This window comes from Cyanistes caeruleus, chromosome Z, assembly GCF_971803275.1.
Source record: "Cyanistes caeruleus chromosome Z, bCyaCae1.hap1.1, whole genome shotgun sequence".
Lineage (NCBI taxonomy): Eukaryota > Metazoa > Chordata > Aves > Passeriformes > Paridae > Cyanistes > Cyanistes caeruleus.
In genome coordinates this window covers 78,938,887-78,962,904 of record NC_141732.1, presented here as the reverse complement: position 1 = coordinate 78,962,904, position 24,018 = coordinate 78,938,887, and the positions used below count along the sequence as shown (strand labels likewise).

The 24,018-nt window shown below is 39.5% G+C and overlaps 1 protein-coding gene across 4 annotated transcripts in view; it reads right to left on the bottom strand.

The window, feature by feature from the left end:
• Nucleotides 1–24,018, bottom strand: part of ARK2N (arkadia (RNF111) N-terminal like PKA signaling regulator 2N) — a 46,221-nt gene that overhangs the window by 8,682 nt on the left and 13,521 nt on the right. For 2 of the 4 annotated variants that reach the window (XM_086867442.1, XM_086867443.1), the window contains 2 exons: nucleotides 22,098–22,911; nucleotides 3,499–3,681 (listed from right to left, as the gene is read on the bottom strand). In XM_086867442.1, coding sequence (XP_086723568.1) covers nucleotides 3,499–3,681; nucleotides 22,098–22,821 — 907 coding nt within the window. In that variant the 5' untranslated portion in view covers nucleotides 22,822–22,911. Of the gene's footprint in view, nucleotides 1–3,498; nucleotides 3,682–15,443; nucleotides 15,953–22,097; nucleotides 22,912–24,018 lie in introns of those variants that run through there. The other 2 variants (XM_086867444.1, XM_023944054.2) reach the window with 1 other exon arrangement.

Genomic DNA, 24,018 nt, shown 5'->3' with positions numbered 1-24,018 from the left:
GCTTTTTTATTACAGCTCCTCAATGACATCCAGTTTGTCAGTCAATCAAGACACAAGCCCTCTCTAAATACTCACAGCAAGTGTGGCACATTTTTGTCTTTTCTGCCAAGTGCTGCTAAGAAGGTTCTTCACCCCAATTAGTGAATTTGTTTTGAGTCATACAGGATAATACTTGCATGGGAAACACAAAGCAGCCAAAATTATTATTTCTCTCATAGAAAATAGATTTCTTGAAAAATCAATTAATTAGAATTTATAACTTCAACTCTTTTTTTTTTTTCTCCCCAAGAAAAAAGAGAAGATGATTAATTCCACTCTCTCTTTCTATCATTAGCCTGAGGGATAGTGGACAGCCATGAAGTAGTTGATACTACCTACTTCTGAAAAACCACTTGCTCAGCTGTACTACACAGGGGAAGAGTCACTTGTTGAACAGGAAATATGAGAGTAGGTGAATATTTTATGTGTATCTAGTCTGAGTGGACACCTCCTCAAAGATGAGAGGAGGAGGAGGAGTAGCAATAATGATCCACAGGATTTCAAAGGTGTGTGAACATGCAGAACTGATTATACCCCCAGGGAGATTAAAAGGAAAGAGAGAGAAGAAATTAAAACTTGAAACAAGTGCCAGGGAAACTTTCTAATGACTGCTTTAAGCACAAGGGAAAGATGCAAGCAAATAGAATCATAAAATGGTTTGAGCTGAAAGGGACCTTAAAGCTCATCCAATCCCAGCCCTTGCCAAAGACAAGGACACCTTCCACTAGCCCAGGTTGCTCCAAGCTCCGTCCTTGGGCACTGCAGGGATGCAGGGGCAGCCCCAGCTGCTCTGGGCACCCTGTGCCAGGGCCTGCCCACCCTCCCAGCCAGCAATTCCTTGCCAATATCCCAGCTGGGCCTGCCCTCTGGCACTGGCAAGCCATTGCCTGGGTGCTGGCCCTGCAGGCCTTGTCCCCAGTCCCTGGGCAGCTCTTCTGTAGGAGCAGAGACCATGCTGTATGTTCAGCTTTTGGAAAGCCAAGACCCTTGGTGACTGGATCAGGGTTAGCAAGGGAAGGAAACACATGTGCTGCCAGGTACCTGAAGGAGGAGTTTCCACCTCACAAGACAAAAAAAAAATTTGTCAGCTGAACTTAAAACAAATTAATAGCCCCGATAGTCTCTTCCTATCATTTGAGTTCAGCTGAACATTTCCTGGCAAATATCACTGACTGCCAGAAAGCCCAAAAATGGGTCACAGGTATTTCTTTAATAGAAATGGCTGGGCAGACTGTGAAACATGAAATGAAAGTCAGAGGCTTTGACTCACTTGCCGGGGGCTTCACATTGACAGAGGGAAGGGCTGGATTGAACACTGGGGAGAAATTCTTCCCCATGAAGAGGGTGGAACCCTGGCACAGGGTGCCCAGAGCAGCTGGGGCTGCCCCTGCATCCCTGCAGTGTCCAAGGCCAGGCTGGATGGAGCTTGGAGCAGCCTGGGACGGTGGAAGACGTCCCTGCCCATGGCAGGGGATGGAATGGAATGGCCATTACATCTTGTTTTAATGCGTAACCACCCTTCATTTTCTTGGCAGGGTAATGTCTGGCAAAGGAGCAAAGCAGAGCAGCTCTTAAATAGCCCAAAAAATTTATACCTAGAGGTATAAATCTGAGTCCCAAAAGGTCCACATATTACCATGGCTTTAAGTTCAGATGACAAAAAGATAATTAGCAGTAGTGAAACCATGATTAGCAGAGTAAATACTGCAAGAGTAGCTGAGTGTTAATCAGGATTATAGCACAGACAGACAGATTTACAGCCTCTGGCCATAAAAATTTCATGCCTAATAACATGCCCACGCTGTTAATTTCTTTGCACAAACATTAGGATGACGCCCAAAGTGATGTTTTGTTTGCCCTGCACCACCAGGGCTTGCAAAACAGCCCCAAATATTTGCCCATGCACAGAGATGTGCTACTGTTACAAGATTTTTCACTTTGATAGAAGTGCTTATGCTGTTATTTTCCCATGGGAAGACATTCTTTAAAGTCTGATAAACTAGATACCGGCTGAAGATTATGCTTGTGAGCCAGATGCAAGATTTGAAAGTTCTGCTTTCCCAATGTGCAACCCTAGACCCGGCAGGAAAAGGCCAGCACTGGCAAAGGTGCAGTCAGATGTGTACTGAGGCTGCAGGGTAAGGTGAATGCATGAGCAAAAAGACATTCATCCTTTCAGCTGCTGACATGGCCATAGCACCACGACTAAATCCATATGAACATTCCCAGGGATGAAGAAGTCTCTTAATGTTTCCAGTTTTCTTGTACCTGCAAGTCCCCTTGGATATATGTAGAGGAAGGAAAAAAAAATTCTACCTGTGCTGCAGAATTTTAAGAAAAAAGTGGAAGAAAGCTTGGTAAGAAACATTACTTTTTATTTCCTTACATTCATTTGGTGTACTGATCCATTAGTGCTATGTAATGCAGGTGATTTCAGCTGTTCTAATTGTTTAATAAATCCCTTCATAAAGGACTGGGATTGCTAGGGGTCAAATAGCTATCAGTCAGCTGCTGTCCTGCAAAAAATACCAGTGAGCTTGGAAAACAAAGGCAAGCTTCAAAAAGGCTGGAACAACATCCAGCCATGGACCACAGTGAAAATAATGCACAGAGATTCTCATGCATCGTGGACTTGTAGACTCCATAGTAATGGAACATCTCTTTACAAAGCACCATCTAATTATGTTTCTTTAAACCATACAGACAGTGAAAAGCAGCTCAGAGTCACCACAACACTCCCCATGTGAGTGCCCTGTGGCGGGAGACCTTTGGGAAACACAGCATGAAATGCAAATTTGTCGTGCTCCACCACGGCAGGCAAGATTTACGTGTCGTATGTGGCCTGAAATCCTAACACAGGAGTTAAGAAAATTAGTGGAAAGGAAGTATAATACTGGCATAAAAAGTTGTGGGATGAAGCTGATAGAAAATAACCCCTGCTAACATCCAAAACACTGTCCAATTTTCAAAGAGTATTGGAAATGAAGATGAAATATGGGAATAATTAATGCTTGTATTTTAGAGATAAAAAGAAATAAACAACAACAATAAAAAATATACATAGGCAATCACAATACTGAAAATGAGATTAGGACCAGTTGACTAGCTGGTAGCATGGGTTGTCATAATCAACCATTCAGTAACAAGATTATGTCACTTTCATTTAAGAAAAAAAAAACACCACCAAAACCCCAGACCTAAGCTCCCTGTAGTATTAAAAGGAAAAGAAGAAGGGTAGTTAAAATTAGTGTAAAATATATATTGCAGGAATATTTGTCAATTTTTATCATTTGTATTCTGGAGTAAATGTCAGACCTTTTTAAAAACACCTGTCCTGTTCTCTCACAAAATCCACATAGGGAGCTTTTACAGCTGTATAAACTATAAAAATACTGAAAGCAAGAAAGGGAGAGCCACCAACTGCATTGCTGGCACAAATGTCAGAGAATTTAAACAAACCTGTATCAGCACTCATTTCATTCAGCAACCCTCTGGCTCTCCAGGCAGATCCTGAGTCTTGATTTCCTAAAGAATTATTGTGCTCTTGAACTACTGCAGCCGCCAACAGATTGTCCACATTTACCACTTCTGGGTCTGAGTTTGTGTCTGATATATCATAGTGAGCCACAACAGGGGGTCCATCTGCAGGGGAGAAAAGCAACACGGGTTAGAAATCAGCACAGGCTGAAAGGCGCCTCAAAAAGTATGAATAATTTGTTTAAGGATTAATGCAACATCCTACATGAAGCTCTTACATAGTGATAAATTGTATGAATTATTATTAAACGTCAGTTAATGAACATAGCCTGAGATTACAGAGACATTGTGACCTTTGCATACACAGAAAACACAAGTGTCAGAAACACACGATATCAGAGTATCAGTTATTTGTGTACTGTCTTTTACATTAACACATAAACATCTCCATATCTGACAATGTTACATTTACAATCTTTAAAGGATAAAACCTCTGGTTTAAAATAAAAAAAGTAATAAATTACAGGACATTAAATTGGGTAGACAAGATATTTAAATAGAGAATTTTACAGAAGTAAAGTGACAGTTTACATTATTATAGGGTTGATTGAATAAAACTAGCTTTTTCATAAAACTGATCCAGTGACATTGAATTTAATATTAGGCAACTTTCCTTTCAAAACATTCACCTGTCAAGGACAGGGGGATTTTCAAAATTGCAATGTTTTTTGGTGGTGTTTGCTGTTTTGCTTTTAAGATCAAGAATAACAAGAAACAAAATTATATTGTGCAGTAATAAATATGCTTTTCATGCAGCATGATTGTGACCAATATGAATTATTGGTCACCTTAATGAAGGAGGAAAGAAGGAGATAAAATTGCTTACGTGATTCTGAAATCTGTCCTTAAGGAATAACAAAAAACTAGTTTTGATCTGTTTTGTTAGGACCAACTAAATTCTTTGTAATGAATGAAAATCACTTATAATTGGAAAGCAATTCTGCTGGAAACAGAAGAGGCTCAGAAAAAAAAAAACCAGGCAAGTTCAAGACAAAGATTGATGTGGAAGCAGAGAGAATGGATAAATAATGCAATTCTGAGAGGATGTGAGTGTTTTATCTCAAATGCTTTGCCCCATCTGCAGTTCACTGGCTCAGCGTGGATGAAAGTGGTTGGAGCTCCCCCTCCCCAAATGAGAGGATAAAAACTTTCTTTGGACCAAGGCTTCACCCACACAAATGAGGATGAGACAGAAACACAGGCTGGGCCAAAGCTCAGCATCTTTGCAATCCTTTAACTCCAAGGAGGTTCTTGGAGTTCTGCAGCTGAACATCTGCAGGACCTTTTGTTATAGGTGTGACACATGGAGGGCACAACTTGAATGGGATAATAGAAAATAATCACACACTAAGAATGTGTTCAGGAAGACAGGACTTTCAGAGTTACAAAATGACTAATGAAACCTTTTAAAGTGATAATGAATAAAATGAAAAGCCTTAGTAAAAACTGTTTTTGGAGTTTTAAGTGGCTGTTGAAGACAGAAAGAACACTATGAACTAGAAGTTTCAAATTTGCTTCTCTGAAAAGCTGTTTTTCTGAGGTTTTGGAATGGATTTTAGTTTTAGGGGCTTTTTTTGAGGGGGTGTTTTTTAGTAACTTGGTGCCTGAAATAAAATTCATCTGACTATATTCATAAACCCCTATTTTATGATTAGCAACACAGTTCATCAGAGAGTGACATTTTGCTTAAGTCGTACTAAAGATCAGTTTTGCAACAAGGTATGAGGAAATTCACAAAATATTTCAGATCAGACCTGCCTCCAAAACAACAATTCCATGAAACAATGTTACATTACAAACTTAAAACAGACCCAACAAAAATAAATGAGTAGTTAAATGCCAATGTATTAAAGACCAAACTGTTCGCAACATGAAACGCTGATGATTATGACTGGAACAGAATTCCTGATAATTAACTGGAAGGCAGTCTTTCTCTTTTTAAAAGGCAATTACAAAATAATGGAATACCGAGTTCAAAATTAAGCTGGCTGATGTTCAGTTAATTATTTGTGACAGCTGATGATTAAATTACATGCAGAAGTTAGGGCTGGACTGAATCATGGGAGGCATGTTTTCTTTCAGTCTTATCATCAGAGTTCAGCGTGAACATATATAATGTGAGCTGTAAAAATAAACAGTCGAGTGCAGAAGATACGAGGGTCAAGTACAATATTGACTATTTGACCATTTTTTCAACAGGTTATCTAAAATTTCAGGAGCTCTGGACTATTCCTTCAGACCTTTGTTTCTCTCACTTCTGACTCAGACCTCCAAAAGCAGAAGTGAAATTTGATTTTTAGATAGACGTGTCTACACGAGTAAAATTGTGTTTGGACAAAAGGCACCAATAGTCTCAAGTCAAAATTGTACCACTCCTACATGTATAATCATGCAAAAATGTATAATAAATGTATATACATGCAGAGTGATATTCTCATCACCTACCCATAGAAATAACTTGTGTGAAAGTCTTCATCAGTAGGAAATACAAGCATAAACTTGTTATCTGTAGCTCCACTCTTGTATCTTCCACACTTCCAAAGAGCACACCTTATAACTTAGCTTAAATTCAGTATACATCAAACAGACAAAAATATTTTCAATATAATTTACACACTGTAATTATATTTGTCAGGGTAATGGCCACCAATTTAACAATCTGTAAAAAAAAACAAAAACCAAACAAGCTGCCTATTTACAAAGCAATCACAGCAGAGATCTATTTTGGCATTTCTCAGCCTTGCCTTTGAGGATAAGATCTGGAAATCTGGAAAGGTCCCCAGCACCTATCACCAGTAAATGACTAACAAAGCCAAGATAATGGCCATCAAACTTCAACAAATCTTCAGATTCCCCATACTTGTAAAAGAAGAAATAAGCATAAATGCTTATGTGTGCTAAAAAAAAAAAAAAGTCAACAAAAACTACACAAAACCAAACAATAAAGAAGTTGCAGGCAACAGCAACTAGACGAAAGTTGCAGTGAAGGCAGATTTAAAAAAACCTTATAAAAATCCTGTTCCCAAAAGCCTGTTTCCTTTTCAGTGTTGCATGGGTGGGACAGGAGTGGTTAAATCTGGAAATAAATAATACTTCCCTAGCCAAGTATGTGATCATCCAGTGATGTGATGTAAAGTGAATGTATGGTACCAAGAAATAAGGACAATTTGCTTTAGCTAGGAAATAAAGAAAAAAAAAGCTTTCAGGTTGAAAAAAAGATTAACTACAATCATAGATGTAATTCATCATCTTTTCTTTATAATAGAGAGGCCACATGTAATTACTGACTCTAACAGGATTTCAACAGATTAAAAAACAGGCATCAAGACAAACCATGCCAGAAACAAAACTTAATGTAGAACTGTTCAGGGGGTTCCCTGGTCAGTAATTTAAGCTATCTACTTTAGAAAAATTACATCTTTTGAGAACCCAAGGTAGCTGGAAGAAGTACACTTCCCTGGTGACAAGCATTAATTCATTTCTAAAGCAATAAATGCTTGAAAAAGGCAAGGCTGAAAGTTAACAAGTACCAGCAGCAAAATACAGCTGTTGACATTTAATGCTATAAAGGGGGAGGGAAAGCCTGCTTTCTTTTTTTCTTCCCCAAAGAATTCAGAGGCAGAGGTCATCACGAGGACAGCATTTCTAAGTGTCCAATTCTCCCTTAATTTACACAGCTCATCAAAACTAATTCCACTCCGAACAACTGAATCAGAAGTCACATGCACAAAAATCCAGGTCTACCACACACCAATTCTCATTTTAAAGTTGCAACACAGAAAATTAAATCACTTCTCATCTGCTACCTGCTCCTTTGCTTTTCTTAGAGCCGCATCTCAACACTCAGCAGCCTAACCCATGCTGTAAGATCCACACTCCCATTATCCCCTACTGCATTATAATGGCAGTACAAGTAAAAAGGGGGAACTCAAGCGTAAAACTTCAGCTGTGGGGTAAAAGCAGCCATTCCATAAGAAGCACTGTCCCTTTGCACTGCACAGGTTGTTTATCATTGGAAAGGAAACACAAGATATTAGCTGGCAGAACCTGAATGGGGAATTAAGTTCTTGAAATCTGTGGAGACAGGCTGAGAGCTGCGAGTGTTCAGGCTCCAGGGAGAGCTGAGAGCCCCTGGCAGGGCCTAAAGGGGCTCCAGGAGAGCTGCCCAGGGACTGGGGACAAGGCCTGCAGGGCCAGCACCCAGGCAATGGCTTGCCAGTGCCAGAGGGCAGGCCCAGCTGGGATATTGGCAAGGAATTGCTGGCTGGGAGGGTGGGCAGGCCCTGGCACAGGGTGCCCAGAGCAGCTGGGGCTGCCCCTGCATCCCTGCAGTGGCCAAGGCCAGGTTGGACAGGGCTTGCAGCAGCCTGGGACAGTGGAAGGTGTCCCTGCCATGGCAGGGGATGGAATGGGATGGGCCTCAAGGTCTCCTTGCACCCAAACCATTCTATGATTACAAGTCATTCTTTCTCTTCATCTTTCTTACATTTAGGCATTCTGAGCAGAGCTCATCATCTAAACTCTTTCCCACTGCAGCCAGTGAGAGGAAGTTCAGACTGAGATAATCTCAGCCTGGAAATTGCAGCTTGGAGCATCAGGAGCACCATCTCCCCTCCTTCCCCTGCAAACAGAAAAAGTTTAGACACCACCTCAGCCCAGGCACCTCAGTTTTACAGTGCTCAATTTCCACAAGATGAACTCTAGCCTCAGGGATGGGATTTAAAATTTGCTGTGTTTTCTCTACAAGTAGAGGAAAAAAGACTGAAATCTCCAGAGGACTATCCCGATTAAAATAAAACCGAAATTAAAAGCCTAATTTTGGTGGTCTGAATTGCTCTCTGGAGCCATCAGTGTCTCTGGACAAGGAAGAGACATGGAGCCATATTTAGGTGTGAATATCACCCCAAGTTTTAAGACATGAAGAACAGTATGGTAATAACAACAACAATTACAGCACTTTGTTCTTACAAGGAGCTCTCCATTAGTGGATCCCAGAGAGCTCTGAGGTGGTTATTAACCTCTTTTGTCCAAGGGGGAAACTGAGGCAGGCAGCAGCCTGCAGCTTGCTCAAGGCTAAGGAGCAGAGGAGCTCAGCCTGGCTGAAAACGACATTCCCCTCCAATTACTGGGCTATTTTTAACTGGTGGATGTTTGAGTTTAGAAGTAGTGCTTGGCAATGCTTTTGGGAAAGGTGCAAACGCTAAAAAGACTACAGAGCCCCTGGAGACACAGCCTCTGTGAATGTGGGCACTGATGGTCTCAGCCTCCCCACTCTAACTGAATTTATTTCTACGGAAGAAATGAGAATACTTTATCATAATGAAAGACTTAAGAATGCCCTCATTTACACTTGATGCTTAAATTTAAGAGATAACTCACATTTACTTCCAGATTACATAAAACATAGAATGGACTTCATTGCCTATATAAATTTTAAGGTCAGATGATCATAGTCAAAAGAATCGTATTTTGTGTACCAAAATCTAAAAGACCTATCCTAAGTGACTTGCCAAAATAATTTTACAGTGGATACATCAGTTACTGATCCAAACAGAAAGTACTGATACTCAGAACTACAGGATGAAGTGACAGCCTTTTTGTTTCAGATAAATACAAACCTGGTATTAATTAGAACATGACCCAGAACTGACATTTCAAAAGTATGTGCAGCTCAAATGGAACAAACTACCTGAACCCTCAAACAATTCCCAAGGTGGGGAGTGGGGGCTGGAGATTTTTGGGTTGTTTAGCAACATGAAACACTTCATTGCTATTAAGATTTATTTATTTATTCCAGGTTACAGTAGTTACATTTCAAAATTTACAGGGTTAAGCAAATAATACATTGTAAATACAATAAAAAACAATAGCAGTGTAACAACATTCTCTCTAAAATAATAAAGTGAACTTTATCAGTGAATCCACTTTCCTGACATTTTCCTTCATTTCACACAGTAAAGCTTTTCTGTTTGGTGTTTTTTTTTTTTTAACCATAATAATAAAATAAAATTAAAACAACATGATTAAATTATTATCTGTTCTCAGAGTGGATATTTTTTAATATATGACATGAAAAGAAATCTCAAAAATTCAAGTCCTGCTGAACAACATTCATTCTTTCAGGCTTTTTGATGACTAGATGGAAAATATCTTGGATTTAATTTACCAAATTATGATTGACGATAATAAAGCATTTTTCATCGTGCATTAAGCAAAGGCACATGGAATATGGCTATGAATTGAGAATACTGCAAAGTGGCATCCACTTTTTATCTCATTGCAGGAGCTATTTTTTGTGATCAACCAGCAGTTGTATCAACCAGATCTCTTCCCCAGTTTTACTTGGAGAAGTGTCTCAGGAGAGTTTTGGAAACCACCACACCTGTACATAGCCATGGTGGTTAAAAAAAGTAAATAATTCCCTGTGTTAACAAAACTTCCACTAGGAAAAGGCAGCAAACAGGCACCCCTGCAGAAAATACCCCACTTTCCACAAACTGCACCTTTCCACAGAAGGACTGATACAGCCTCTGATGGTCCAGACTAATCCCCTGCTCCATTGCTCTGCACTTGAAATCCCTCCTAACTTAATAAGCCTATTTTGCCATGTGCCTTCATTTTGCTAATCTAGCACCAAAAGACTAAGGACATTTGTGAGAAAGACCAATTTCTAGCTTCACATTTTGCAAGGTATTGTCCATCTCTATCAATCAGCCTGATTGTTTTGGCTTCTACTGTACAAATCACACAGTGCATTTGTTCTACTACATGTAACTGCAGTGGTGACAGTGCAGACCCCCATTATTTTAAAAACATCTACTCAACTGGCCTGAATTACACACCCCCATCAGGCAAAGACTCCTCTCAAGGTCAGCTGGAGGATTCTCTAGACAAAAAAAACTGCAGAATAATTTCAGTTTTTAATGAGGTGAAAGGCTAGTTGCATTAAAACCAGTAAAAAATTTCAACTATTATCAATGGGGCTAGGGTTTAATTTCTTAATGCTCTTGAAATATTATTTATAAATTTATCCACACACATTATGTGGATACAGAAGGAGACAATATATATTAAAAGAGGAAACAGTGATAATAAATATGTTCAAATTTGTAACGTAACTGCCAAATATAATTCCATTTCATTGAAGTTAAAGACTGGTTTTCCAGTCTTTACCCTAGCAGCTCAGATAAAATAACCCAACAGTTCTGCACAAACACTAGAAGACACTGAGCTTAAAAAAATAGATGTGTTTTTCTGCCTGAATTATTTTGTCCTAGTACTGTTAAAAATGACACTGAAAGTTTTACATTTTCACTCTTTTTTTCTCCCTGCACTGTTATTTTTGTAATAGAAAATCTGAAAAAAAGTTTCATTACCTGTAGTTTGTTTTATGTTAATTTTTTTTTTTTCTAAATAAAACCTGACCATTCAGATATTTATTTCTAAAGACCTTCCTTACCAAAACCCCACTGAAAGGAGCATGAATGACTTGGAAGAACCTGTAGGCAAGCCTGCAAAAACACTGCACAGTGAAGCCACTGGACTTCCAGGGACTCCTAAAAAGGGACTGATTCTAGAAGGAAATCCTTTTACTGCAATGTCAGTTTGACATTTAGCGAAATTTAAACTGAGCCTTTATATAAAGGCTTACTTCTCTTGCACTTGCACAAAACACGTGAAACCAAAATTGCTGTGTTTCACCTGCTGCTCAATCCCAACTCTGGGGTTGTACAGGTGCTCCACTGCTCTGGACTGGAACAGCTGCCATGTTGCAAACACGTAATTCAATATTTAAGGTGATAATAATATAGGAGCCTGAACCAGAGCAGCTCTGGCTGCCCCATCCATCCCTGGAAGTGTCCCTGTTCAGGCTGGACGGGGCTTGGAGCAACCTGGGAGAGGGGAAGGTGTCCCTGCCCATGGCAGGGGGTGGGACTAGATGAGCTTCAAGGTCCCTTCCAACCCAAACCATTCCATGATTTTCTGAACAGGCCAGTTAGGTTTAAACTGGCACAATCATCCCTGGAATTACACCAGTCTACACCAGCTCACCTGACTCAATGCATCTGACCTGCTCCAACCATAAGTAAAATTCCTTAAAGGAACTAAAATGTTTCTTTACACCATTCTGAAGTATATGTCCTGGGGCAATTAGAGAAACTCTAAATGTCTATGCATGTAGGGGAGAAATCAGTAGATTTCTCTCTCCTTGTTAAATTTGAAGTACTTTGATGAGTTGTGAGCATAAACATACGTTCAAAATGTAACTCAGGGTTGAAAAGTAGATGAGTTTTCTTCTGATAGTCCTAAAGTAGTTTTTGATAAGTCAGACTTTTTCCATGAGATACAGAATGGGTAAGATAAAAACTTGTTAAAATTTCATCTGAAGAAATTTTAACTCCCTGAGGGTTTCTAGTTGAAGCCCTTTGAAAATCAGAGCTCATAATGGAAATCATGACAAACTCAACTGCAGCCATGTTGTAAAAATATAGTGAAAATATTCCCAGGAGGCAAAAAAAAATATAAAATCTGAAACTATGTGTTGGGAACCTGTTTTCTCTAAGAAAGATAAGCCAAGGGCTGTCACACACAGTTAAAACACAGACTCATCACTAGTATTGGTATCAGGAGGTTGGTTCCTTCAGGGCTCTGCACCTCCCAGATTCAGAACGCAGAGCAAGAATCACCCCTGGTTTATGAGCATTCATCAGGCAGGCTACACGACACCTGAAGAACAGAAAGGTGGGGTTCCCCTCTCAGTTTCAGACCAAACATATTTCCCCAAGTGGAAAACCAGCTCATGGAGCGGATACCCAGCTGAGCACATCAGCGCACACTTCTCATTTCAAAGGAGAGGGTTTTTGAAAAGCTGAAGATTTGGCTCTGGTTTTGAGCCAAGTGGAAAGAGTGACCAAAGGAAACATTATTTACCCGTTACAAATCAATTTACAGCCACTGATCTTGCACAAGTGTTTTTCACCTTCAACTAGGTAGCTTTTATGGGGAAATTAAATTAAAATTATATCTAATAGGAATTATTCCCTCAGTCTTCTGGGAGAATTGAGATAATTTTATCCTAGAAAGAGTATACAGCTTTAAAGTCCGTATGCTCAACTTCTATCATCCTCTGCTTGTTCTTTTATGTTCACAGCTGCTTGCACTGAAAACAACAGTTAGCAGTGATGGAAAAAATAAAAGGTTTAAATTTTTGCCTCCAGTAACCAAACACAATTTTTTATCTATTCATACACTGAATTCTTTCAATATTTTTCTTTTTTAAAGACTACCTGACCAATACATTGAAAATTTGCAGAAATTTCACTGGCTACATACCTAATTAAGTTACCCATTTATGAGATATATATGTAAAGGTGTTTCAGTCTGAGAAATAAATAAGTTCAACTGAACTCCTTACACAATTTGCTCTGAAATATCTAAATGTTCAATTTATACTATTTTACAAAAAATACTATGGGCATGCTTACAGACATACACATTAAAATAAACCAGTCACTGCAAAAAGCTGCTTCTGCATGCAGGGGAAAATTTGTAAAGTTGTCATGCTTTAAAATATTTTGCTCTTATCATCACCATAAATCATATATATCATATATATATCTATATCTATGATATAGATATAGATATAAATATATATAGATATAAATATATAGATATATATATATATCTCATCATATATATATATATATATATATCATATATATATATATATAATCTATGAACACCAGAAGGATCCATTTTGATGGGGGTTGTTTTATCAGCAAATACTCTTCCCTGAAAGATCTTTTTAAACGGATGAGGATAAGCTTTTAAATTACAATCAAACATAGAACAACTTGTTTAACTTTCACCTAAAATGCACACAATTTCAGACAAGGGCATTTTCTAACAAGTTCGTATCAAAAATCTGTGTATCAAAATTATGCATGAAGGTGATCTGAAAAGACTTTATCCCAGTACTTAAAAATTATCTCCTGCATTGTCTTTCAAACAGTTACTCTGAAAATAACACGGGTCTCTAACCTAATTTTTTTTTAATGAAGGCATCATATACTTAAAAAAAAGTCAGTCTAGGACAAGAATAATGTTGAAATACCAGTGTCGATATTATACTGATAACAAAAAGTATTTCTTGAGTTCCTGTTACAGGTTTGATCCAAACTGTCACATAAATTGATGGAAAAACTCCCACTGACTTCAGGGAGGATAAAAAAACCCCTGACCTACGGAAGATACTGTGGTTACTCCCAACAGGAGGAAAAGAAAGTAAACTAAAATAATTAGGGGAAAAGTGACTGTGGTTTAAAAACCAGAGTAACTGAGCTAAAGGAGACCTAAGTATTTTCTTTATTTAAATGCAGACTTTCATTTTCCATTGTAAAAATTTTGATTTCATTTTCATTAGAAACTTCTATCAAGTTCTACCTGATGATAAATATACATTTTCTTGGTAGCTACAGTGAAGTTACTTCACATGAAGGAAGGCCTCATTGGAGAGGTGACCAAAAAATCCCTGTGTATAGCAGTAAGAGTAAGAACTAAATATTGCTAATATATAGTTTAAATTAATCCTACTTTGAACATCACAGTTTCAAGCCTGCCTATTCAGGATACCTATTAGTACAAAAAAAAAGAACCCACAAACCAGCAAATTCTTGTCTCACTTAAATGAATCTGATGCTGTGGCATTCCCCATCACAAGTAAAGAATGATTTCAGTGGCATTCATGCATGGTCCAGTCTGACTCAGGCCAGCAGCTATCAGACCACCACGGTGTTTGCTTATCAGCCCTTCCTTCAAATTCCTGTGCTGAGGCTCAACCCCATCCCCTGATGGCTGCTTATCTGAGGGCAGACAGGACTGTTTTTATTCCAGTGTGAAGGATGTGGCTGGGCCGCATTTACAGGAGGAAGCAGCGGCCGCTCCGTGTGCACAGGTTGGGGTGACTCATCTCACCCCAAAGTTATCTCTTAGGGACTGCTGATAAGCCAGCTTAGGCACAACTCATGAGGGAGAAAAACACTGCCAGGAGGCATCCTCAGTCAGGGCTCATCTCTTCCCACTGAGACCCAGGGAACAGCAGAGCAGCCACCTGGAGCTGGTGGAGATGATCTGCGCTCAAACCAAGCACACGGAGGTGGGTGTGTGTGTGCCTGTGCATGCACGCAGGGTTAGGGCAGCTGCCTCCATAAATATGCCATGTGCAGCACAGCAGTCACATTGATAAAAATCCTGGACAGGGAATGAACTGCTGAACGGGAGACAAAAAGGAATTAAATCTGCTGGGCACGCTTGTTATAGACAGCTATATTTTTAGGGTAAGCTTATTTATTAGTTCTGCCTAAAAATGAAGAAGCTAATGTGTATCATGATCAAGCTGCAAAACTTGAGAGTAAACAGAGAGTTAAGGAAATCTAATGGGTCTGTATCTAGTCTGGACCTCTAGGGTGCTTCACCTCTTTAAGTATAATACTTATTTCCTTATATAAACGTTTTAACATGCAAAAAGGGCATCTGGATGAATCCCCTGAATGCTCCTATTGTAGCAAACACAGCCCTACTGCTTTTGGGGTATCTAGACAAGGATTCTAAGTTATATTTTCTCGAGTTTGGTGATGGAAGCTTAGGGTGGCTCCCCCCATACACCTCTAAAGGTGTTTTTATGTGTGTACTGGCACATGCAGGTGGGTATACCGCTATTTTTTTTTTTTTTAAACTACATATATTCACTATAAATTAAGAAAAACAAACAATATCATGGTAATAAAACCCAAAAGAGAGAACAAAACAAACACATACAAAGAGAAAAGCAAACCTTGATTTTAGCAGAATCCAAAATAACATCAAGATTGCAAAGATCAGATTTATTTATATTTTTTTTAATCTTTTTTTTTTTTTAAAGTTTATGACTGATTCAGATCAGGCTCTGCCGTATTCCCATTCTCTGGAAAGACAGGAGGAAAATTGTTATTAAAAGTTGCTGGAAACTCTAGTGCGGCATCGTCATTTTGATAGCCCACGTACGAATTAAACGGCTGCTGAGGAAGTACTTGGCTATCAGGCATCTGCACAAAAGCCCCTGACTGTGTGGTAGGGGGGATTCTTTGGCCAACTAGTTGGATTTTAGGTTCCCTGGGCTCCAGTTGTTGCTTGCTTTCTTCGTCCGTGTCAAGACGGGTTAGCTTTTCTATCCACATGCGGAATTTCTCCTCTGTCTGCCTCTGCATCTCGGCAAAGCAGTTCATGGCCTCTTCCAGGACATTGCCTATGCAGTTCCTATCCCACACGGTGCCCCTGTCAAGCAATCCTGGAATTTCCCTGGTCGCTCCTCCAGATCCCCCAGCACGACTGAAGCCAGCTTTAAAGACATTGAGGCCATTTGATAAGACATCATAAAGTAAGAACATAATATTGTTTATTAAGGCATGTTAACTGAGGAAAACAACTTTTCTAATTCTGCCCCTTGGATATGACAACAGGAGAGGAATTAGCATATATTAACCAACAGTATTACTCTTATAATGAACGTTTACACCAACTGAGGTTATAATAGAAATTTTGGCATCAAAATTGTTTTTATTCTAGAAGTCAGACAATTCTGTCACAAAGGTCTCTTGTTTTACCAAATTACTCCAGTTCCCTTGCAATTTGTTTTGAATTCAACTGAAGGTGCCAAAAACATTATACAATAACATGCTTAGTTCTATTAAGCTGCAATCCAAAATGCTATTTTTTAACTGACAAACCTGAATAATTACATGTGTTTTACTTACACACTTAGACCCTTTTAATAAATGGGCTGTTAAACAAAGGTGGAATTGGCCCAAAGCTCTTGGCCTGATTTTGGGAAGCACACAGAACGCCGATGAGAACAACACACAACACAAAACAAAAACATGGGGAGGGTTATGTGAGTGCTATGCTGACACAGGAGGGGAGAGCATCCTCTGCCAGGCGTGATGGACACAGCCCCATCACAGGGACAACCTGCACACCACGGAGCCCTGACCAGCCTCACACCTGAGCCACCATTCCCACAGTCAGTCCCAGGCAAGGCAGAAAATAGGGAATGGTTGGAAGGGAACTGCTCTGCTTCCACTGGCTGTCCATCAAAGGGATGGTGGTAATGACTGGCATTGGGATTATCAGGAAGAACTGCAGCAGCCAGAATCTGAGCCAACCCTCATGGCCTTACTCTACGTATCAATAACAAAAGGCAGTGGAATCTATATTTTAAAGTCTAGAGTTCACTCAGCAATTATCTAAGAAGCAATAAATCCCCAAGAAAATGAAGCTCTGTACCCATTTGAGGAATCATGAACAGTATGTGCATGCCATCCAAACACACAAATGTTACCTAAGGAAATTCCAAAACAAGATAAGCATCACATTAAACTACACAAAGGTACAGAAGATGGTAATTTAATATCTAAATGTGAAACTTGTGGCACCTTCTATCTTAAGAATAATAGAAAATACCCTAAGAATGAGAGAAATCATTGCACAACCTAAGTATTTACTAATAAAAATCTAAGGCACTAAACCTTTATTGGGATTTCACTGAGTACATGAAATTACAGTATCACTTAAACACTACATTCTTTTTAGGAGCTGTTTAAATGAGGTATACACAGATCCTTCAGTAACAGCTAAACAAAGCCCAGGGTTATTCCCTTATTTCTGAAGAGTAGTTTTTAAGTCTTTCTCACCTGTTTGCCTATCAGAAATGCTGGAAATTCAGCATCCAGGTCCTCTGCTAAAAATATTTACCTTATAGCAACTAATTTACATCCTTCCAACTGCATTTTAACTAACATGAAATAAGTAAAATGGTACCTTTTTTCCTAAAACATGGCTCCTTTTATATTCAATGATTTTTTTTTCTCCCTTAAAGTATTTCTTCTGTTCATTTAGTTCTAGTACTGAACATCCCATACGATTCTGTTTATTTCTCTTTAGTCCAGATCTTACCTTAAACTCAGGAACTAACTTACAATCTTTCTGATTTCCACAGACATATGAATAAGTAATGTAATTTTTAATTGCAATTTAAATAAAAACTATTGATGGTGATAAGTGAAACAATCCTTTCAGGTTTTAAAAGTTAAGAATGAACTGGAATGATCAAAGTGGACAAAATTGTTATGTAACCTGAATAAAGTATGTGTTGATATACATATAGCCCTTCGATACAAATTTTAAAAGGCATCATTCACAGAGTATCTCAAATTTACAGCAGCAGCAAAACAATGCTTTAAATGCTTCCCATGCAGTTACTACAAGAATCCTTATTCAATCTTTTCTTTATTTTAGGGTTAAAAAAACCCCCAAGCCTAAAAATGCAATTTACATACTAAAAATGCTAGCCTTTATTTAATTGGTCTCTCTTGTGTCTATAAACTTTGAACTGTACTTTTTTTAAATATTCCATGTTTAAAGGGAAAGAAATTATAGGTCACAAAGGGGTCAGAATCAAAGATTCCTCTCTCATTTTCCAGATGACACCTCCTGCAAAACAGCACCTAAGAAACGCCCCAATGCTGTCTTTTTATGGGATCTCAAGTACAATCTAAGTAATAACCAAATCCAAAGCAATTTAATTTAGGAAGTCTGGCAACATAATAATATAGGATATGCTTTATCTTCATTTTAGCTAGCAATAGTTGGTTCCTCTGTGTTATTCTGCTGCAGACACTTCCAAATTAGTATTTTACAGCATATCATCCTTAAAAGACTGTTTCTTTTTCCTATCTATTAACTATAATTGTCATTCTGAGTTACTTGTACCAAATTCTTCCCATGAATGATGCCTCATCCAAGATCTATGCACAGTTCTTAGGAGGAAAGAACCTGTGCCCATCTCTTTGGCCATATTTTAAAAGTCTTGCCTTTTTTTTGACAAAGTGAGATGCAATTTTTTCAACATTAACACTCAAACTTTTTGACAGATTTTTGTGACAGCCTAAAACATGAGTCATCCCCATTTCAATTCAGATTTTTCTGAGTAGTAGAAAGCACAATGGTGGTAAAATACAAAATATTTTTGTATATTATTTGAATTTTTAAAAATCCCTTACTTCTTCCAAGAGAGATGTATTTACATAGCAATAAATATTGATTCCCAGACTTGCTGTCATGCCAATTTCATTCAGAGTTAATGTGCAGCATCACATGTGAAATTGTTCTAAAGGAAAAACTTCCTACTACAGCAGGAAGTCTAGCAGAATCTATTTCAGGACTCTAATGCCATGTTTATGGTGTTGAAGAATGGCATAATCCTAAATGCCAACAGACAGGCTCATTAAAAGGTAAAAAATGACTGCTCATCTGCAATGATCCAAAAATCACAGCATTCTTGAAATAAAGAGCCAAAGATTATGACTGCTCACATCAGTGAAAAGGTTCTTAGGAGCACCCCTGAAGTTTAGACTGAACCTATTTTCAGGTGTACATTAACACCACAGGATGCATTCAGAACACCATAACATACATTGTGCTGAGCTGTGCAACTCACAGTACTTGTGTTGATGTATCACCAGTAAAATCTCGACTCTTCAGTCTTTCTTGAGGAGAAAAACAACCTGCCACTATTTTAACCCAAATCCCTCTAAGTTCAGCAGAGAGACCTGGCTATATATTGTACAACTTGTCTGTTTGTAACCTCAGGGTGTCATCATCATCATGTATTTCACTGAACATCTTTACCTTACAAATTTAGCCAAACGTATTTCAGAGCCAGTGATGTATACAGTTTAAAAAAGGGTTTATTTAAACTACTGCAGTTTTTAAATGGAAGAGTTTTAGTGACACAACATGAAAGACTATTGTATTCTGAAATGTTGCAATTTAATTTTTCAAACCACACACAAGTAAACTTCCAGCTGTAACAGGACCTGTGTTTGCAGCTTAAGTCTGTGTAATTTTTGTCACAAGGGCCAAATTAACTGTCACTAAAAATTTTAAAGCATCTCTGTTGGCAAAGCTGTTTTTCAGCCAACAGAAGGCTAAAGATGAAAATTATACAAAAATAAGTGATACTGAGTAAGTAACCAAGACTGCAGCTGAATGTCCAAACACAGACTAAGGGGAACACATGCTGCCTGTAAAAAAAGACTTCTGCATCAATGTGTAGAGGTAACTCTTAAAAGTCAAGGCAAAAGTTTTTCATGCTTATGTCCTGACACTGAAGTCAAACCTTTGAGATTTCCACTGTGTGCAGAGAACACTGAAGGCCCGAAATTCCACTAACACTTTTTGATACCCTGTATTGTTTTCCACCTACATGTCTTCTCTCTCAATTTTGAGGCTATTCACAGTGTTTTGCTAGGTACACTAAAAGGGTTTTCTAGCCAGAAAAAGGAACTGAGTCCTTTGCCAGCTCCAGGCAGAGGGTCAGCAGATGGCCTGGGAACCCACCGCTGCGCTGGAGCACTGGGAGTCCGAACAGACTCACAGCTCCACTGCAGCTCTGAAAACCACATCATCTCTTTCACCCACAAGAAGAACAGGATGCGTTTTTTGGACAAACCACGTCCTTATCTCTACAGAGGGCATTTTTCTCTCGCACTTGGAAGGCGTTTCCCACAAAGCAAAGCCGTTTCTAGTCAGAGGAAAACCGCAATGTGGCAGGTACGCATCGCACCCCGTCACACCAAGGGGGCAGCTCAAACCTTTTAATGTCTTAAACAGAACTCAGTACTGAGCAGATGACATGTGCTGTGAAATTAGAAAAAATATTAGTGTCCCTCCATTGGCATGTGCAGTTTGTGCACTCTTGCAGTGCAGGTAAAACTGGGCCTTGGTGTAATCATCACTAATAGTCAAGCTCTTCATGGGATGGGATCCCTTCACCAAAAGCATCTCATGGTCAGGACCAAGAGTCAAATACGGGGATACATAAAAAATATCCTGGAGTGGCTTCAGGTCCTCACAATGGCCCTCAGAAACCTAAGCAGACCCGAAAATACCATGTGGTGCCATTCTTCATCACAAGGTAATTTTATGACTTAAAAAAAGAATGTGACTGAGGGACTTATTCTGTGTGTTTTGCGGTTTTTTGAGAAGTGGGGAAGAACCTGTCCCAAAAACCAATGAAACAGTTTTCTTCAACAAGATTTAAATTAGGCTTAAATTACCCAATATGTAAATATTATAAATAAAAAATTAAAAACTGTGAAAACTACAAGACTAACTACTAAATTGGTAAAAATAATTTTAGATCACTATTAAAAGTCTACGACACAATAATTATAGGAGGACAGTATGCCTTTTCCAGACATTCTAATAATAAACATTTACTTCCTTTTTGCAACCTGCTTCCTAGCAGGTGTGGGAGAAATGCCAGTTTTCATGGTGACAGCATCATCCACCATAATCAACTCAGTTAAATCAGTTATTTGTAAAATCTGCTGCAGTATTTTAAATAATTAATCTAGAAAGCATTAGTTCAGCAACTTAATATTGCAGTTTTACTTTAAATGTTCTTGCTCTCTGTAAGATGTTATTTTTCTCAAAAAGAAAAAAAACTTCTAGCACAACAGGCAAAAAGGCATGTAAACCCAGTAAAAATTGGCAAGCAAAAAAGTTTATTTTTACGTATTTTTATTTTTATGGATTTTATTTCTGATTGCCATATGATGATGGTTCTATGGTATAATATGCTGCAAGAATAATCCACACAAAATCCTGTCCACAGCACTTGGACTAATAAAATAACAGAGACTCAGCAGACAAAAACCTTGAAGAATTCAACTTTCTTTTGCTAGTAAAATGACACTAATAAATTGACAAGAAGGCCCTTATAATTTGCTGCCTCCCATCTTAACAAAGATGCGTCAGAAAGTTAGAAGTGTAGAAATTATTGATCCTAACGACATAGGAAAATGGTAACAACTTTGTCTAAAATGTTGAAAATTTAGGTGTGTGTATATAGCTTGGGTACCTTTGTAATCATATCTGTATCCTAAAATAGGTGACCAGCTGCAATCTGGAAGAACTTAGAATAAGGCTAAGCAGGTTTGTCATGCACTGACGTGTTGAGCTGAAAGCACAGAATAAGTGCAATAATGGCCAGGGCCTTACTGTTACACAGGCAAGAGGTGTGCTGTGCCATTTCTAACACGGCTGCCAAGCTGTGGGCCTTTATATATTAAAGCAAAGCTGGCCACTTATCTTAAGAATTAAATTATCACCATCTAAGGGGATTTGACAGCACTGACATGAGTTCATATCGGCTTACAAAGATCTGAAAAATCCAGAATTCAAAGGTAGTCCTTCCTCCCATTTACCATTGCTATGCTTTGTTGGTGTGCAAAAGTGCACAGGAAGCTCAGAACAGATTTTTTTAAAATTTGCCCACGTCCTGTCATTACACTGCAGTCTTCAAATTTACACAGAGCTGCAGTTCTCCTGGGTTTTTCTCAAGTGTCACTCATCTAACTTAGCATGACAGCTGAGAAACGATGTCAGGCGCGTTACAGTTCAGTTTAAAAAACATCCTCTACCTGGTATCTCTGCAGTGATTGTCTTGCTGCTCCCTGAAACCTCTTCGTCGTCGTCTGACGAGCTCGTGCTGGAGTCACAAGTCAGGTCACTGTCGCTGGTACTGCTGTCCTGCAGCAGGTTGTACTTCTTGCGAGCAGCTGCCTCCCGCTTCTGTCTCAAGAGCCGGATCCTCTCTTTGTGCTTTTGGCTCCGGTGACCCTTTACCTTGGTAACTCGGCCGTTCTGCTTATCGCTAGACTGTCGGTTTTTCTTGGCAGCCATTGTTGAAGTCTCACTTTCGGACCTGGATCTCCTGGATTTCCTCCCAACTGCAGCCCCAGACACCGCAGAAGGGTCTCCCTCTGAGGCGGCTTCGGCTTGGCAGGGCTCATTCTCCTCTGCGGAAGACAACGTGTCTGAGTCAGCCAAATGCCCACTGGAGGAAGGGGAAAGCATGCAGTGATTAGAAGAGTCACTCTCATAAACTCGGCCACCCGCTGGCTTATCACTCTCTGTAGATGCCAGCTGAGACTCCGAGGAGTCCCGCCTCAGTTCCATCAGCAAACAAGGCATGGAAGAGAGCACTGCAGAGTCTGCTCCAGTGGGCACGCTGTCCTTTTGAGGTTGTGTCTCGAGTTCTATAGGCCTGACTTCATCAGGAGTAGTCTCTTGCTTTTCAGAAATCTTTGGTGGAATTTCTGAATCAACAAGTTCTTCTGCTTTTCCTGCTGCCTCCATCTTCATTGCAGAGCAAGATCCTTCCAGTCTCAAAGCATTGAGCACGTTGTCTAGGGGGCTGGGTGAGCTAGATGCGGTCTCCAGCAGTGCAGAAGCCTGCACAGGAACAGAACAGTAGGAAAGAATTACACAAGTAACTCAGCCTGCTCTTCACAGTGTTACCTTAAACAACTCAATTTCAGTTGCAGACAGAATGGGTTTACAGAACCCCAGAGTGGTTTGGATTGGAAGGAACCTTAAGATCATCCAGTCCCATCCCCTGCCATGGCAGGGACACCTTCCACTGTCCCAGGCTGCTCCAAGCCCCAGTGTCCAGCCTGGCCTTGGACACTGCAGGGATGCAGGGGCAGCCCCAGCTGCTCTGGGCACCCTGTGCCAGGGCCTGCCCACCCTCCCAGCCAGCAATTCCTTGCCAATATCCCAGCTGGGCCTGCCCTCTGGCACTGGCAAGCCATTGCCTGGGTGCTGGCCCTGCAGGCCTTGTCCCCAGTCCCTGGGCAGCTCTCCTGGAGCCCCTTTAGGCCCTGCCAGGGGCTCTCAGCTCTCCCTGGAGCCTGAATACTTGTGCAGGGGAGCAGCCCCAGCTCTCCCAGCCTGGCTCTACAGAAGAGCATCTTATTTCTCAGCATCATGTTGCTTTTCTTAATTTACCTTTTCCTAGGGAACTCATCCTGCTACACCAAATTATTCTTTCATTTACTTGCCCACAAAAAAATGGTACTGGAGTTACATCAAATGGGGCTCCCAGTGGAACCATTCTGTATGAACCTTATATACCAAAGACTTATTAAATAAAGAAGTGCTACTGAATCATCAAGTAAAGATGTTTTAGGAATATTTAATACACCATTTGGAAAGTGTTTGAGTGTCTCCCATGTAAATGAGAACCTCAAGGCTGATTTAGTTTCTCTCAAATCTGCCAGGAAAGAAGCATTAAAGAGTAGGGGCTGCAAGCAAGAAACATTATCTACCCACACCATTATCCTACATTTTACTTCAAATTATAATTTAATAAATTGCATTGCTTCAGTGCAAATACAAAGACCAAGCTGTTTATTTGACTGCTAACTTGCACACTATCTACCCAAAAGTACCTGAAGCAACTTCAAGGAAATTTTCTTGGAGAGATCAATAGTTACCATTCTGTCTTCATTATTCACACTTTGCCTTTCACCTGAATTTCCTCTTGGAATATAACACAGA